This window comes from Myotis lucifugus, unplaced genomic scaffold (genome assembly GCF_000147115.1).
Source record: "Myotis lucifugus unplaced genomic scaffold, Myoluc2.0 scaffold_47, whole genome shotgun sequence".
Classification (NCBI taxonomy): domain Eukaryota; kingdom Metazoa; phylum Chordata; class Mammalia; order Chiroptera; family Vespertilionidae; genus Myotis; species Myotis lucifugus.
The window spans coordinates 3,601,358-3,619,758 of NW_005871095.1; the positions used below are offsets into that span (position 1 = coordinate 3,601,358).

The following is an 18,401-nucleotide window of genomic DNA, read 5'->3' on the forward strand; positions in this document are numbered from 1 at the left end:
CACCACCCTATTGTCTGTGTCCATAGGTAATGAATATCCTATCTAATAAAAGACAAAAAGGGTAATTGACCGTACCTTTGCTACGCTTCCCATTGGCTAATCAGGGCGATATGCAAATTAACCAACAAAGATGCCGGTTAATTTGCATACTAGGCTCCAAGCGGTGAAGCGAAGCCAAATGTACCCGAAGCCTGCTGAGCAGCGAGGCCTCACGGCCCCGATGCCAAGCGGGATCAGCAGAGCCAGGAGGCCTCACGCCCCCGGGATCAGCGGAGCCGTGAGGCCTCACGGCCCCGGGATGGGCAGAGCCGCGAGGCCTCAAGGCCCTGGCATCAGCGGAGCAGCGGACCCTGACGGCTCGGGGGGGGGGGGGGGGGCGGGCCCTGGCCGGAGCCCAGCCAGAACGAAGGCCTGGGTACTGGGTGCCAGAGGAAAACTGGTGCCAGCAGCCAAGGGAAGGGAAGGCCTATTGCACGAATCTCTTCGTGCAACAGGCCTCTAGCCTACACTAATAAAAGACAAACATGCAAATTGACCGTACCTTTGCTATGCCTTAAGCCACACCCACCAGCCAATCAGAGCAACTATATGCAAATTAACCCAACCAAGATAGCGGCCAGCAGCCACGGAGCTGGAGCAAGCAGGAGGCTCGGTTGCCCCAGTGATGGAGGAAGCCAAGCTTCCCGTCTGCCGCGGCCGGCTCTGAGCTCCACTCAAAGCAACAAAGTTTCAATTATAGAAGGTAAATAAACCCCAGATACCTGCTTTCAGCCGGCTGTGGCCATGGAGCTGGAGCGAGCAGGAGGCTTGGGTTGCCCCTGGCGATGGAGGAAGCCAAGTTTTTCTCCCGCCTGCCCTGGCCAGCTCTGAGCTCCTCTCAAGGCTATGAAGTTTCAGTTATAGAAGGTAAGCCCTAACCGGTTTGGCTCAGTGGATAGAGCGTTGGCCTGTGGACTCAAGGGTCCCAGGTTCGATTCCAGTCAAGGGCATGTACCTTGGTTGCAGGCACATCCCCAGTAGGGAGTGTGCAGGAGGCAGCTGATTGATGTTTCTCTCTCATCGATGTTTCTAACTCTCTATTCCTCTCCCTTCCTCTCTGTAAAAAATCAATAAAATATATTTTAAAAAAAAAAAGAAGGTAAATAAATCCCAGAATAAAAAAAAAGAAAGAAAAAAAGGAGAGGCTGGGAACTTCTGTCTCTGGGGGGGTGGGGAGGCTTGGCCAGCCTCATCCCCTCACCCAGGCTGGCCAGGCACCCCAGTGGGGACTCTCACTCTGAAGGGGTGTGGCCAGCCTGCAAACAGCCTTCAGTTCCTCACCCAGGCTGGCCAGGCACCTCAGCAGGACCCCCACCCTGATCCAGGACACCCTTCAGGGCAAACTAGCCGGCCCCCACCCGTGCACCAGGCCTCTATCCTATATAATAAAAGGGTAATATGCAAACTGACCCTAACAGCAGAACCACTGGGAATGACTGGTCACTATGACACACACTGACCACCAGGGGGCAGACGGTCAATGCAGGAGCTGCCTCTTGGTGGTCAGTGCGCTCCCATAGGGGGAGCTCTGCTCAGCCACAAGCTAGGCTGCCGGCTGCCAGTACAGCATTGGTGGTGGGAGCCTCTCCCGTCTCCTCAGCAGCGCTAAGGATGTCCGACTGCAGCTTAGGCCTGCTCCCCGCTGGCAAGTGGACATCCCCCGAGGGCTCCCGGGCTGCCACAGGGATGTCTGACTGCCAGCTTAGGCCCGATCCCCTGGGGAGCAGGCCTAAGCCAGCAGGTGGACATCCCCGAGGGGGTCCCAGACTGCGAGAGGGCACAGGCCGGGCTGAGGAATTCCCCCCTGCCCCAAGTGCACAAATTTTTGTGCACTGGGCCTCTAGTCCATATAATAAAAGCCTAAGCAACTGTTATGGTGGAATGAACAGAACAACAGGTTGCTGTGATGCGCACTGACCACCAGGGGGCAGAGACGCTCAATGCAAGAGCTGCCCCCTGGTGGTCAATGCGCTCCCACAGGGGGAGTGCCTTTCAGCCAGAAGCTGGGCTTATAGCTGGCAAGCGCAGTGGCGGTGGCGGGAGCCTCTCCTGCCTCCATGGCAGTGCTAGGAGCAGTGAGCCCAGTGGTCAGGAGCAGCAAGCAGGTGGGCGGTAAGGAGCGAGGGGTCCCGGACTGTGAGCTGTGAATGGGATGTCCGCTTGCTGGCTGAGGGGACACCCGCAGCCCTGCCAGTGCATGAATTTTGTGCATCAGACCTCTAATATGCATATAAGATCTTTAATCTCTCCCCACTCCCCTTTCCCCTTCCCTCTGAGATTTGTCAGTCTGTTCCATGGTTCCATGCCTCTGGTTATGAAAATAGTTTTAACCTTGGGACCCACAGGGATCTACAGATTACACTTTGAACCCTCCTTTAGGGCTTTATCCTTAAAGTACATCATATATTGCACATACATGGGTGTTAGTTACTAAAACGTTTCATGAGAGGCTTGAAGAAAATGTATCTGTTGGAAACATGCTATAGCACTTTCCTTCTTTTGAAGATACTATGCTTTCCCTGTAGGAATGTATCCTGTCAGGTATAATGTCAGTGAATGGAAAGAAAGTTCTTCACATGGATAGAAATCCATATTATGGAGGAGAAAGTGCATCTATAACACCTCTGGAAGATGTAAGTATTAGAATAAATTAATATGCCTTTTATACTTTGAATCTTCTACTTTTAATTTTTTTTATATTTATTTCAGAGAGGAAGGGAGAGGGAGAGGGAGGTAGAAACATCAATGATGAGAGAGAATCATTGATCGGCTGCCTCCTGCACACCCTCCACTGGGGGATTGAGCCCACAACCCAGCATGTGTTCTTGACCAGAATCAAACCTGGGACCCTTCAGTCTGCAGTCTGATACTCTACCCACTGAGCCAAACCAGCTAGGGCTAAATCTTTTACTTCTGAATCTCAACTTGACTCCTTAGAGGTAATTTTTAATGTTTCATCAAGGGCATTAAGTGAAACTGGCAGTTTTAATTTCTTATTAGATTATCTTTAGCATCATAATTTTCAGGAGCTTCTAGTTTGGGGCTTGCACAATTGAAATTGTGCCCTTTGTTGCCATCTGGAGCAGTTATCTCTCAAAGTTAATAGAAGTTCAACTTTTGATGAAGCCCTAATGTGTGCCAGACACAATGCCAGTACTTTCCTCATGGTTTGATTTATTTTCCCAGTTAGAGATTTTTTTTATCCCCATTTTTCAGACAAAATAGTCTCAGTGGGGTTAAAATCACAGAAATGGGTTGCGCACCTAGGTTATATGACTCCAAAGCTTAGTTCCTTTTACCATACTGCCCTGTTCCCTACTCTTTGATAACATGGGTATATGAAGCATTTCCAAAGTGTGTTTTGCTAAATATATTTATTTCTCTTTGTGATGTTTGTTCTGCACCCACATGTATGGATATAAGTTGTACTTTTTAAAAAAAAATAGGAAATATAGATACCATCAATTACTTCTTAAGTAATGACTTAAAATAAACTTAATATTTATTTAAAAAAGTTTTCTTCTATATTCAGGAATACAAAGAAATAGAAGGAATAATACTACTGAATGAGAAACCTCCATCTGGATTGAGTTAACATTTTGCTATATTAGCATGCCTTTTTGTGTTACTGGTTTTGAACCATTGGAAGTAATAGACATAATGATACTTGACCTATTTCAGAATTCATTTGCTAATAATAATATTTTCCTATATAATACTGTTACCACATTTAAGAAAATTAATAATAATATCCAGACCATATTTGAATTTCCCAGGATTCCTCAGAATGTTATTGCTGTATGGTAGTGTTGTTTTTAAACCAGTTTAAACACTGCCTTTGAGTTGTTTTTCCTTGTTCTCTTCATCTACTGAAGTCTCTCCACTTTTTCTTTTTCCTTTTGCAAAGTCCAGGCTAGTTTATAAGAAAGTATTGTTAGCTACTTCCCATTGCATCACATCAACAGGCACATAACATCTGGTTGCCCCACTGTTCATGGTGCTAAGTTTGACCCTGGTTAAGATGATTACCACCAGAGCTCTTCATTGTGAGTAATAGGTGGGTGATGTGCTGGCACCAGTCTTTCCATGCCTAGTACATTTATTAGCTGATCTTCAGTAAGATGAGCAAGCTCACTGTTCTGTTTTCTTTTTCTGTGAATATATGCAAGGACTTAGGGATTTTTATAGAGTATATAAGTACCTACTTTGCTTATTCTGTTCCACCTTAGCAATATGTGAATTTGAATGTTCTCAAATTTTAAACTGTAAGCTTTCATCTAGAGTTTCTACTTATCTCACACAAATTGTAAATTAATTGGACTAATTTTAAATGTCTTTTCTAATATGAAGAATCCAAATTTTATTTTTAACTCCTTACATAACTACAAAAGCAAAATTAAGCCTTTTGATGGCTTTCTATTCAGGAAGGAATGAGTTTAAATGATTTCTATAAATAAGGAGTGTATCTGCAGAACTAATTAATATGTCATTGACAAATAGTTTCGTGTTCTTGCTTTTCTGCTAATAAAACAAACACTGCCTCTGTAGTACTTGTGTTAACATTCATTAGTTTTGTAATATACTTAGTTTATGTATACATTAGACTTTACTAATAGTTTTACCTGATTCAAAATGAAATGTGCTGCTCTGGCCCGTGTGGCTCGGTTGGAGTGTCGTCCTGTACACCAAAGATTTGATCCCCTGTCTGGCAACCTATCCATGTTTCTCTTTCATGTTGATGTTCTCTCTCCCTCCCCTTAAATCCTCCTGTCTCTAAAATCAAAAATAAAAATAAATGTGCTTGTTATACTTTGCCTCATATACTGGTGTTATTACCCCAAAACCATGTCATCAAAAAACAGTTGCATAGTATAATGGGAATTAAGTTTTGTTACATTATAGGTATTTTTGTTTTGGTTTTAGTTATACAAAAGATTTAAAATACCAGGAACACCACCATCATCAATGGGGAGAGGAAGAGACTGGAATGTTGACTTAATTCCCAAGTTCCTTATGGCTAATGGTAAAGAATTCTAACTTAAATTTATGACAGAATCTGATTTAAAACTAGAAACTAACTCCTGACAGAGAATATTATTCCAGGTATGTGGAAATGGATTTTTTTAAATGGTTACAGTATGGTGAGTAATATGCTCCATTAGAGGCGTCTGGAAGCAATAAAAATGGAGAGAAATGGAGGTGACTTCTTAGTGATTGGTTCTGAAGAAAGAAAATTATGATATGACACAATACATATCAAAATTGTAAGCATTTATAACAGATTTTTCTCTTGATGCTTTGGTAGATAACTGGGTCTTTCTAATCTGTTGGCTTTTAAAGTTTTTTAAAAATATTTTTTAATTAGAGGAGTTGAGTATCTTTTTAAATTGTTGATATTATTGTCTTTTTCTGAGATGACTGGAAAGTCTATGTTCTTTAAAGTATGTGCCACCCTTCCCCTTTTTAAAAAATTTATATTCTGTAATTTGTTTTAAGGCAAAGTTCTTATTTGAATTTTCTTTGAAATAATTTAGTGTTAACTAAATTATTTTGAGGTGAATTGTAAACTCAAAAATTTTTATGTAAGTAATAAAATTATTATTATTATTTTAATATATTTTATTGATTTTTTTTACAGAGAGGAAGGGAGAGAGATAGAGAGTTAGAAACATCGATCAGCTGCCTCCTGCACACCCCCTACTGGAGATGTGCCTGCAACCAAGGTACATGCCCTTGACCGGAATCGAACCTGGGACCTTTCAGTCCACAGGCCTATGCTCTATCCACTGAGCCAAACCGGTTATGGCTAAAATTATTTTATTGAAATTAGAAAACATAAGCAGAAAGGAAATAAAATTTATGTAATCAGAATTCACCATCTAGAATTATTGTTAATATATTTTGATGTATAACCTGCCAGGCTATCTATCTATCTATCTATATATATATATTTTTTAAATTTTCTCCCCAGTCATGTTTTTCAACTGATATACTATGAGCGTTTGTGTGTGTGTGTGTGTGTGTGTGTGTGAGAGAGAGATAGATAGAGAGAGAGAGAACACGAGAGAGAGCTCATCTGTGTTTATGTGATAAATCTCATTGTATACTTCTTGAAGCGTATTATGGGGATAAAGGGAATGATGGAATGATTTCTTTTTTTTAAATTAAATATATTTATTGATTTCAGAGAGGAAGGGAGAAGGAAAGAGAGATAGAAACATCAATGATGAGAGAGAATCATTGATCGGCTGACTCCTGCACACCCCCTACTGGGGATCGAGCCTGCAACCCAGGCATGTGCCCTCGGCTGGAATCGAACCTGGGACCCTTCAGTCCGCAGGCCGACACTCTATCCACTGAGCCAAGCCGGCCAGGGCGGAATGATTTCTTAAGGCTTTCCCTTTATATTGCTGATCACCATTAGATTGTGAGACTTCCCCTTTCCCAGTACCTTTACCAAAACCCAGATATCATTCATTTTATTTTTTGCCATTTTGTACTAAAAGACAAAATAATTGATTTTAAAAATCTATTTATTAGAAGGTGAAATGATTTCTAGATGTTTATTGGCTTTTATATTCTTTTTTTATTTATTAATCCTCACATGAGGGTTTTTCCCCCCCCATTGCTTTTTCAGAGAGAGTGAAACGGGGGGGGGGGGGGCGGGGGAGAGAAACCAATGTGTGACACATCTAATGATTGCCTCTTGCACGCTTGCCTATGGCTGGGGAGGGAACCTAAAACCCAGGAATGTGCCCTTGACTGGGAATCGAACCCGTGACCCTTTGGTGTGCAGGCCGACGCTCTAACTGTAGAGCTACACCAGCCAGGGTGGCTTTTGTATTCTTTTATTATTGTTGTTGTTATTGTTTTTTATTTATTTCAGAGAGAAAGGGAGGGGGAGAGATAGAAACATCAATGAAGAGAGAGAATCATCATTGGCTGCCTCCTGCATGCCTCCTACTGGGGATCGAGCCTGCAACCCCTGTATGTGCCCTTGATCGGAATCAAACCTGGGACCCTTCAGTCTGCAAGCCTATGCTTTATCCACTGAGCCGAACCAGCTACGGTGGTTTTTGTATTTTTTAGTGAACTGTCTTAGCCTTGTGCTTTTGCATATTTTTCTGTTGAGGTTTTGTGTTTTTTTCTTATTGTTGTAAAGTGCTCTTTATAAAGGCTATACTCTTTAAAAATATGTTTAAAATACCTTTTCCAGTTTGTGATTGGCCTTTTACATTACTGTTGTATTTTGTGTGTGTGTGTGCAAAAGCTTTTAAATTTCATGTAGTCATATAGGTTGATCTTTCTTTCATTGTCGTGATTTGGAAGGGTATGCTTAAAATTTTTCTACCTCAAGGTTATATAAATAGTAATACTTTAAAATAGTTTTACAGTTTCCTTTTTTTCACCTATTTTCTATGTAAATTACCTATTTTATTATCCTGTTCTTTGAGAAGTAGAGATTGAAATTTATTTTTTTTTATCAAAATGGTGAGTCATTTGTCCCTCAGCACCATTTATTTTTTCCACTTTGATTTAAACTTTTATGATATGTTAAATTCTTATATGTGAGGTCTGTATTGTTTTTGACTGATATGTGGACTAACCAATATAATTGTACAATGTACTTTAATATCTGGCTGCATAATGCTCTTGTCATTATTTCTTGTTTTCAAAGAAAACCTTTTTATTTTGACTGCTTTAGTATGCTTTTCAAATGAGTTTTAAAATAATTTTATTTCTAAAAGAAGTTTGCTATTTTTAGCATACCAGAATTTCTTTGGTTTATAGGTAGGTAATATTTTAATTGTATGCCTGTCTTCCCACCCACCCGTTTATTTATTTATTTTGCTTTTTTGTTTTTTGCTTTTTTTAAATCTGAAATTAATGTTTGTTTTATTAATATAAATTGACATAGAAACTGTAAAGCATAAATTCCTGAAAATTTTTGCCTTTGATTTGCCTCTCTTTAAAATATAACACAAACTTTAAAGTAACCCAACCTATTTCAGTAGTATTATAATTGTAACCTCATACCTGTAATAATTGTGTAGCTTTTACAAAAGCAAGTTAATGAAGTTATTAACCTTGAAGTTGTACATTAAAAAATACTTCTAAATATGCTAACAAATAGGTATGCATTCTGATTGTCTCATTTAAAATATGGCTTTGGAGACTTTTTGTAGGAGTTATTGGACAATGCTAACAAATTATGAAGCCATTAATATTGGTAAATGTATTTTCTGCTAGTTTTTAAGGGTAGTAGGATATTAATTATAATTTGAATTGTGTGACTTTTATAGGTCAGCTGGTTAAGATGCTACTTTATACAGAAGTCACTCGTTACCTGGATTTCAAAGTGACTGAAGGGAGCTTTGTCTATAAGGGAGGAAAAATCTACAAGGTTCCTTCCACTGAAGCAGAAGCCCTGGCATCTAGTAAGTAATTTTATTTTTTCAGAATGTTAAGGTTTCACAATGGAAAATGACTCTTAGAGATTAAATTTAATATCCCTTACATCAACCCTCATCCACTCATTCGATCAAAAAATATTTATTGAATGTGTATTACATGCCAGACACTATTCTGGGCAGTTGAGAATACCTTAATGAACAGAATGTTCAAATTTTTCTATTCTTTTTGACATTTAAAGAGAGTTTAAATGACCATCTCTATATCATGACCATCTCTATGTCTAGGTCTAGTAGTGCTCTTTTCATAATAATTCATAAGAGCAGTTGGTTTTTTGTGTTTCCTGTGTGTTAGCCTCTGTGCTAAACACTTCACATTCATTTTCTTACTTGGCTTTTAAAACACCTTTATGAAGTAAGTTTTCCATTTTATAGATAAGAAAATTCAGGCCTGAAATCACATAAATGATTTAAGTAGCAGGATGGGAATTGAAACCCTGGAGGGATTGCTCCAAAGCCTGTGTTCTTAACCGTATTAAGCTGACCTCCTAGAGTCTAGGTCCTAGGACCTAGACTATATTGTCCAACCTGCTGAAAAAGAAAAGAACTCTGATCTGGCGAAACCCATCTTCTAAGTTGGTGCTGTTGCCATTCTCCAAAATCTCTGTTTTTAGGAATTTCTAGTGAGTATGGTGTGATTTTATTCTCTGCCCTAAATTATTTCCTCCACTGGCTCAACCAAAGATTCCTGGTTAACATTTTCTGTTTTGATCTCTTAAATAGCAAACACCCCTAGAAAGGACCTCTGTTCTTTAGGGTGTTCTAGTTGTTGTACAGAGCAGTTTAAGAAAGGACAAATTTGTATAACTAAGGAGTAGATGAGTTTTATATACCAGATGTTTTAGAAGTTTAGAGGAGGGAAAGGTTTGGGAGAATAGGAAAAGGATCGATAAATTCTCCAGTAATTTTATTTTGGCATAAATGTGGAAAAGTTTTCTTATTTATTTTGGCAGTTTTTCCTAACTCCATTTATTTACTTCTTGCTATTAGGGGAGAAAATATTGGGCCTAAAATGTTGAAAGACACTATAGCTGGATAGTAAAAAAAAATCCACTAATAGTTTCGCTAGGTTAGAATTGACAATTGGGAAAGGAAGGGAATGGCTCCAAATTAAATTGAAGGGAGTTAGTGGTGTAATCATGGGTTAGAAATTATTTTAAATCCTTATTTTTAAACATATTTTTAATGATTTCAGAGAGGAAGGGAGAGGGAGAGATAGAAACATCGATGATGAAAGAGAATCATTGATCGGCTGCCTCCCACACTCCCCATAGTGTGAGCCCACAACCCAGGCATGTCCCCTGAGCAGGAATCGAACCGTGACCTCCTGGTTCATAGGTTTACACTCAACCACTGAGCAACACTGGCCAGGCTGTCTTCCATATATATGAAAGCCTAATATGCAAATTGTCCTCTCAAGAGTTTGACCGGGAGACTGGGAGTATGATCGCTTGCTATGACATATGCTAACCACCAGGGGGCAGCATGGAATGAAGGAAGGCCCCTGCCAGGAGCCGGCAGCCAGGGAAGGAAGGCCCCAGCTGGCAGCTGTAAGGCCCCAATTGGCTCTGATTGCCAGCCAGGCCTAGGGACCCTACCGTGCACAATTTTGTGCACCTGGCCTCTAGTTTTAAATATTTTAAAGATCCCTAGTGGGGGTATGCGGAAAGCAGCTAATTGCTGATTCTCTCTGATTGATGTTTCTATCTCTCCCTTTCCCTTCTTCTCTGAAATCAATTAAAAAATATATTAAAAAATATAATAAAATATGAAAGTGAGTATAATTGCATAAAGTGTTTTCATAGAACTAGGAATGCAAGAGGTTGAATACATTCCTTTTAAACAAAGTTTGTGCTTTTTATTTTTTATTACCTTTGAGCTTTTACCTATGGATTTATTTTAAAATATATTTTTATTGATTTCAGAGAGGAAGGGAGAGAGAAAGACAAAAACATCAGTGATGAGAGAGAATCACTGATAGACTGCCTCCAGCATGCCCCACACTAGGGATCGAGCCAGTAACCCGTCCAAGTGCCCTGATCAGGAATCGAACTGTGACTCCTGGTTTTAGGTCGACCCTCAACCACTGAGTCACTCTGGCTGGGCTTAATGTATATATTTTTAAGTTAGGTTTATTGAGGTATAATTTATATACAGTAGAATTTACCTGTTTTTTTAGTATACAGTTTGATGAATTTTTACCATATCACTACCTTATCAGCAGCTGTTTTTATATTAGTGGATAGAATTTTGAAGTCAATGGTGGCAAGGAAATTCTAGACAAAGTTAGTGAATGAGATAAGGAAAAGTGTCGAGGTAGGGAAGTTCAAGAGAAATGTAAAATAAAGGAGAAAGATATGAATAAATTACTTTATAGTTTTAACTGGAGGCCCGGTATATGGATTTGTGCACCAGTGGGGTCCCTCGACCTGGCCTGCGGAATCAGGCCAAAACTGGCTCTCTGACATCCCGAGGGGGTCCTGGATTGTGAGAGGGAGCAGCCAGGCCAAGGGACCCCACTGGTACACCATTGGGGCTGGAGAGAAACGCGGGATGTTGGCCAGCTGGGGAGGAACCATGGGAGGGCTCCAGGGCATGTCCGGCTCGTCTCGCCAGCCGGACCCCAGCAGCAAGCTAACCTACCGGTCAGAGTGTCTGCCCCCGATGGTCAGTGCACGTCAGAGCGACTGGTTGATCGGTCGACTCTCTGCCCCCTGGTGGTCAGTGCATGTCATAGCAAGCGATTGAGCGACCTTAGCATATCATTAGCATATTACGCTTTCGTTGGTTGAATGGCTGACCAGTTGACCGGACACTTAGCATATTAGGCTTTTATTGTATAGGACTAGAGGCCCGGTGCACAAAAATTTGTGCACTCGGGGGGGGGAAGGGGAGGTCCCTCAGCCCGGCCTGTGCCCTCTCGCAGTCTGGGACCCCTCAGGAGATAATGACCTGCTGGCTTAGGCCTGCTCCTGGGTGGCAGAGGGCAGGCCCAATCCCTAGGTGCAGCCCCTGGTCGGGCTCAGAGCAGGGCTGATTGGGGGAGTTGGGGCGCCGCCCCCTGTCATGCACAGAGCAGGGCGGATTGGGAGGTTGCGATGCCACCCTCAGTCACGCTCAGGGTAGGGCTGATTGGGGGGTTGGGGCACCGCCCCCTATCACACTCAAGGCAGGGTCGATGGGGAGGTTGCGGCGCCACCCCCTGTGACGCACAGAGCAGGGCCAATCAGGGGGTTGGGGCGCTGCCCCCTGTCACGCACAGAGCAGGGCCCATCAGGGGGGTTGGGGCTCCATACCCTGCACGGCCAATCAGGGGGTTGGGGAGCTCCCCCCTGTCACGCACAGAGCAGGGCCCATCAGGGCGTTGGGGAGCTCCCCCCTGTCACGCACAGAGCAGGGCCGATCAGGGGGTTGAGGAGCTCCCCCCTGTCACTCACAGAGCAGGGCCGATCAGGGGGTTGAGGAGCTCCCCCCTGTCACTCACAGAGTAGGGCCGATAGGGAGTTAGGGCACCGCCCCCTGTCACACACACGGCAGGGCGGATCAGGGGGTTGGGGCGCCGCCACTGTCACACTCAGGGCAGGGCCGATGGGGAGGTTATGGCTCTACCCTGTCACACACAGAGCCGCAGGGCGATCAGGGGGTTTGGGCGCTGCCCCCTGTCACGCTGATCCGGTGCCAGGAGGCCTCGCGGCTCCGCTGATCCCGGTGCTGGGAGGCATATTACCCTTTTACTATATAGGATAGAGGCCTGGGGGCCGGCTGGTTTGCCCTGAAGGGTGTCCTGGATCAGGGTGGAGGTCCCCACTGGGGTGCCTGGCCATCCTGGATGAGGTGATGATGGCTGTTTGCAGCTGGTCACACACCCTTCAGGGTGGGGTCCCCACTGGGGTGCCTGGCCAGTCTGGGTGAGGAGCTGAGGGATGCTTTCAGGCTGGCAGTTGACTGAAGCTCCCAACCGCTCCTTTTTTTCTCTTTCTTTTTTTTATTCTGGGCCAGCTTTAGCTCTGGCTCTAGCTCTGAGGCTTCCACTGCTGAAAGCAGGTATCTGGTTTGTTTGCATTCTATAATCGAAACAATGTATAACTCCAGCTCTGAGATCTCGGGCCGGCTGAAAGCTGGTTTCTGGGGTTTTGTTTAGCTTCTATATTTGTTACAATGTTTCTTAGAGTTGCAGCTCAGAGGCCGGCAAGTCAGGTGGGGAAGTTGGAGTCTGCAGTCACTGGAGCAAGCAAGCCTCATGTTTGCTTCCAGCTGCCTGGCTGCAGGCCGCCATCTTGGCTGACAGTTAATTTGCATAAGGATATGCTGATTAGCCAATGGGAAGGGTAGCGGTCGTACGCTAATTACCATGTTTCTCTTTTATTAGTGTAGATTATAGCTTACATTTACTGAACATGTTTGCCAGCATACATGTACTGTATGCTGTAACACACTCTGTGTGTTATCTAATTTTAGTTTATGTAGTCCTTTATTACAAACCTGTGAGATGTGGGTGCTATTATTTTTTACAGATGGGAAAACAGATATAGCGATGTGAAAGAAAAGCCCAAAGTAGCATAACTTCTGACTGGTAGAACTGGCTGGAAGTCAGATTTATCTGACACAAGAACCCCTCATAGTTGTAACTACTGTACTATATATAGTATATACAGCTTTTAAAAATATTTTAACTGTTATGTACCATCTGATTCTTTTTTCTTCATGGTAAACATTTCTAGTTTCTGTGATTGTTTCTCATATAATATGCTATCTTGATCTCTTTTACACTTTTTTTTGTGAATTCTCTGATTTGCCAAGATGATCCTATCCTATATAATAAAAGGCTAATATGCAAACCAACCGAACAGTGGAACGACTGGTCGCTATGACGTGCACTGACCACCAGGGGGCAGACGCTCAATGCTGGAGCTGTCCCCTGGTGGTCAGTGCGCTCCTACAGGGGGAGCACTGCTCAGCCAGAAGCCCTGAGCTGGGCTCATGGCTGACGAGTGCAGCCATGGTGGTGGGAGCCTCTCCTGCCTCCGCGGCAACGCTAAGGATGTTCGACTGCTCGGGCTGAGGTATCCCCCTCCCCCTAGTGCACAATTTTCATACACTGGGCCTCTAGTATATAATAATAGTATTGCAAACAGGCCAGACATAATACTCCAAATGTTGTCTGCTCTGTGTCAGTGGGACTATTACTTTCCTAGGACAATATACTTCTATTAATGTAGCCCGTTACCATTGCTTTTTTTTCCCTCTCTGTATACACTTTTGGTTCTCGTGATAGATAGATAGTTCATGATGCCAGCTAATTCCAGTAAATAATTTGTTGCTTGGTCAGATGTTATTTTTGTGAAATCAATGAGAAATATATATGATGTCTACAGAATGTTGAACACAATTAGTATGTTCAGAAATGTTTTGAGAAGTTTTCATGAATAGCTTTGAAAAGCTAAATCTTTAGCTTGTTTATTTATTCTTATTCTTACTGCTGTGAGGCATCTATTTATCTGGAGCACCTTGGCATCAAATCACCTTTGATATCACAGATCTAAGTGAATCCCAGGGCTTGTAGCGGTCTGAGGTAGCTGTGCTTGCTGCACCTCTAATTCTACAATTAGAATTCTATATTGTGTGCCATATCTTAGTTTTTTTATGATACTGATTCTACCCTAATTTTTTTTTAAAAATATATTTTATTGATTTTTTACAGAGAGGAAGGGAGAGAGACAGAGAGTTAGAAACATCGATGAGAGAGAAACATGGATCAGCTGCCTCCTGCACATCTCCTACTGGGGATGTGCCCGCAACCCAGGTACATGCCCTTGACTGGAATCGAACCTGGGACCTTTCAGTCCGCAGGCTGACGCTCTATCCACTGAGCCAAACCGGCTTCGGCGAATTTTTAAAATTCTATGGTTACCTCCTAGTTAATTGAAAAGTTTTTATCTATTCTCAGTGAAACTACTCTGGGTTTTGTAGTTTTTTTTTATGTTTTAAAAGTTTTGGTGTGTTTTTTTGGTAAGTAAACTTCATTGTATAAGTGAATGAATGAAAGTCAAACCTATTTCAAATGAAGGTAAGACACTAAGGGGACTAATTCTAAAAAATTTTTTTTTCTAATTTTTTAATATTTTAATATTTTTGTTTTTATGTGGTATACCTAATATAAGAATAAGTCAACTTCTTTTATATTTGCTCCCATAAGATTATATGGATTGAATATTTATTGAGCCCTTGCTATGTGCCAGGTACTCTTCTGGGTTTGGGAGTAGGGAGGGTTCAACAGAAAGAAAAAAGTAAACAAAATTGCTTCCCTAATGGAGTTTACATTAGTAGGAGACAGACTATAAGTAAATAAGGAAAAGTCATGATGATAATAATGCTGTATAGAAAGTTGGAACGTGGAGGGAGTATGGGGGGTACAGTTTTATTATTTTTTAAAATATATTTCTTTATTGATTTCAGAGCGGAAGGGAGAAGGAGAGAGAGATAGAAACATCATTGATGAGAGAGAATCATTGATTGGCTGCCTCCTGCACACCCCACACTGGGGATCGAGCTTGCAACCCAGGCATGTGCCCTTGGCCGGAATCGAACCTGGGACCCTTCAGTCTGCAGGCTGATGCTCTATCCACTGAGCCAGGCCGGCTAGGGCAGGGAGGTACAGTTTTAAATAGGAAGGCATCATTATAGAAGCAGCTGTTATAAAAATTATACAGTAGGAAATATTATTTTAACTCTTTCAATTATGACTTTCAGGATGAGCACTGGATCTCTAAAATGTTTGTAATCACAGTGGTTTTGATGCCATACTGCTAGTAATGGAGATCACTAGTTGGCACCATGCATGACACCATGGAAGGGGCGGAGAAGCTGCTGGAGCACCTCTGCTTGGCTGTGAAACAGTGTCACCAGCCATAATGATGAGGGGAGGGAGGGAACGAAAAAAGAGGAAATGGAGAGGAATTTAAGAAGACACTAGGATTTTTATTCTGGTTTTTAAAAAAAGTTACACAGTAATCCCCAGTAAGCTGTTGGTGGTAGCTGTAGGTTCCAACAGGCAGCGTCCACCAGAATATACCCGATATATAAGCGCATTACAGTGGTGACTCATGTTTCTTTTTTAGTCTTTCACCCAACACCAGACAATTAAACTTGGGTCTTAACTATGGTGCTGATGTGGTGATAGAATATTTCTTTTTAGCGTTATGTCTTTTTTTTTTTAAATATATTTTATTGATTTTTTACAGAGAGGAAGGGAGAGAGATAGAGAGTTAGAAACATCGATGAGAGAGAAACATCGACCAGCTGCCTCCTGCATATCTCCCACTGGAGATGTGCCCGCAACCCAGGTACATGCCCTTGACCGGAATCGAACCTGGGACCTTTCAGTCCACAGGCCGACGCTCTATCCACTGAGCCAAACCGGTTTCGGCTTTAGCGTTATGTCTTTACTGTGTATGCATTCTCTCCATTTTTAAAGGTAGGTTGTAAAATATGTAGTCAGCTGTCACTAATAATAGCCTTATAATCATTTATAAATTTTTTAAATTGATTTTAGAGAGAGAGAAAGAAAAAACCCACCAATTTGTTGTTCCACTTACGCATTTATTGGTTGATTTTTTTTATGTGCTATGACCTGGGATCAAACCCGCAAGTTGGCATATCTGGAAGATGCTCTAACCGACTGAACTACCCAGTCAGGTTATGATCATTTGATTTTTCAGTTTTGTTGGTTTCAGTTATAGTCTTGGGAAAGAATGTTAAAAATATCAAAACATTAAATTGTCAACAGATAAAAAAGAAACATTTGAGAATTTGTTATTTTTAAAGCTGTTGTTTTTGGAAGTAGCTGTACAGTTTAGGAAAGGGGGTAAAAGATTGTAAAACCAGAAAGTTTTCTGTTTCTTTGCCCTTGTCTTTCTGCTTGCTGTATACTACTAGTAGTAACTGACTAATAGGAATGTCTGAGGGTTTATTATGTGGTCATTTATAGCTGTATAATGAACTACTTCTTATTGTATAAAGCAGTAAACTGATGATTTAGGACTTCATTAAAGTGACTAGCAGCATAATCAACATCTAAATACAGATAAGAAGAGGAAGAGTATTCAGAATTTTAGGCAGTTGGCCGAGTATCAATTAGAGTTGTTAAAAGAACATTCAGCTGGATGCCTTCGTGAATAAATAGTTTTTGCAAAGTCATCTTGACCTTGTACCTAATAAGAAACATAATTAGACATACTACATTTAATTAAGTACTGGTTGTTATTGTACTTTAAAATTGAAGACCTTACTGATCTGTTATAATTATGTCAGTTTATTTTAAAGTTGTCCAAACACTCATATCTTAACTATTTGTACGCCATAAGAGTCTATAGAGGCAAGTGGCGGACCTTTTTTAATTAAATTCAAAATAGCGTGGCAGTTAACTGGTTAAATTGCACACTGTGTTAGAAGAGCCTCAAATAATAACATGGCAAATTTAAACTTTTTCTTTCATACTTTCTTTTCTCCAGTGTTCTATTGTGAGTGTGTGCTTTTTGAAAAATTATCTTTTAGGCTTAATGGGGCTGTTTGAAAAACGTCGCTTCAGAAAATTCCTAGTATATGTTGCCAACTTCGATGAAAATGATGCTAGAACTTTTGAGGGCATTGATCCTAAGAAGACTGCAATGCGAGAGGTGTATAAGAAATTTGATCTGGGCCAAGATGTTATAGATTTTACTGGTCATGCCCTGGCACTTTACAGAACTGATGAGTAAGTTTTCTGGTTTTTAGATTTATATATTGTTTGGAATGCTAACTGAATTTCCTACTTCTCCAATGTGGAAATTCTAGCTAAACAAATATATAGCCATGTCATACACTGAAAGAAGAGGTTCTAGTTGCAAATTAATGTTAGAACCTTTTAAGTAAAATGCAAAAGTAATAAGTTGAAATCACTGCAGAAATAGATTTTAAATTGAACACAAGAATGAAAACCGAAGCCTCTTGTAATATTTATTTCCTCTTCTCCAGCTATTTAGATCAACCATGTAGTGAAACCATTAATAGGATTAAACTTTACAGTGAGTCTTTGGCAAGATATGGCAAAAGCCCATACCTTTATCCACTGTATGGCCTTGGAGAACTCCCACAAGGATTTGCAAGGTAAGAACCCATATTTATCCTATTTGCTAAAACCCCACTGATTCTGAACTTCATCTCCCACAGAAGTACTAGTGTATGAGATACGGTTGTAAAAAATGAGACAAGATATGCCTGTGAATAATGAGATGCTTTTTATTTTTGAAGTAAAATTCACGTACAACGAAACGACAGATCTACAGTAAAAATGTTGAGTTTGATACATGTATAAACTTGCGTAATAAAAACTCCAGAATCAAGATAACATTTTTCTCATTCCAGAAAGTTCCCTTGTATCATCTCATAATCACCCCTCCCAAACCATAACAATTATGTTTGTAATTTCTATCACTATAAAATACTTTTGCCTGTTTTTGAAGTTTATATAAAGGGGATAATATAGTATGTACTCATTTGTGTCTGACCTTTGATTAATATATATTTTTTTAAAATATATTTATACACATGCTGGTGGTAGTTCATTTATAGTAAAAAGTATTGAGTAGTATTCCATTATGTGAATATCCCCCCTTTTCTCTTATGGATCTCCCACTGGGGATGTGCCCGCAACCCAGGTACATGCCCTTGACCGGAATCGAACCCGGGACCCTTCTTGTGTTGTCAGTCTTTTTTTTTTTTTTAATTGTTTTATTGCTTAAAGTATTACAAAGGGTATTACGAGATCCATTTATGTTGATACACATGCTGGTGGTAGTTCATTTATAGTAAAAAGTATTGAGTAGTATTCCATTATGTGAATATCCCCCCCTT

At 41.1% G+C, this 18,401-nt stretch overlaps 1 protein-coding gene across 1 annotated transcript in view; it reads left to right on the top strand.

Moving 5' to 3' along the window:
• The window catches only part of GDI2 (GDP dissociation inhibitor 2), a 45,216-nt gene that overhangs the window by 13,762 nt on the left and 13,053 nt on the right, over positions 1-18,401 (top strand). The window contains exons 2-6 of the mRNA XM_006088421.3: positions 2,565-2,672; positions 4,963-5,062; positions 8,343-8,477; positions 17,064-17,262; positions 17,523-17,654. Of these exons, the coding sequence (XP_006088483.1) occupies positions 2,565-2,672; positions 4,963-5,062; positions 8,343-8,477; positions 17,064-17,262; positions 17,523-17,654 (674 nt within the window). The remainder of the gene's footprint in view (positions 1-2,564; positions 2,673-4,962; positions 5,063-8,342; positions 8,478-17,063; positions 17,263-17,522; positions 17,655-18,401) is intronic.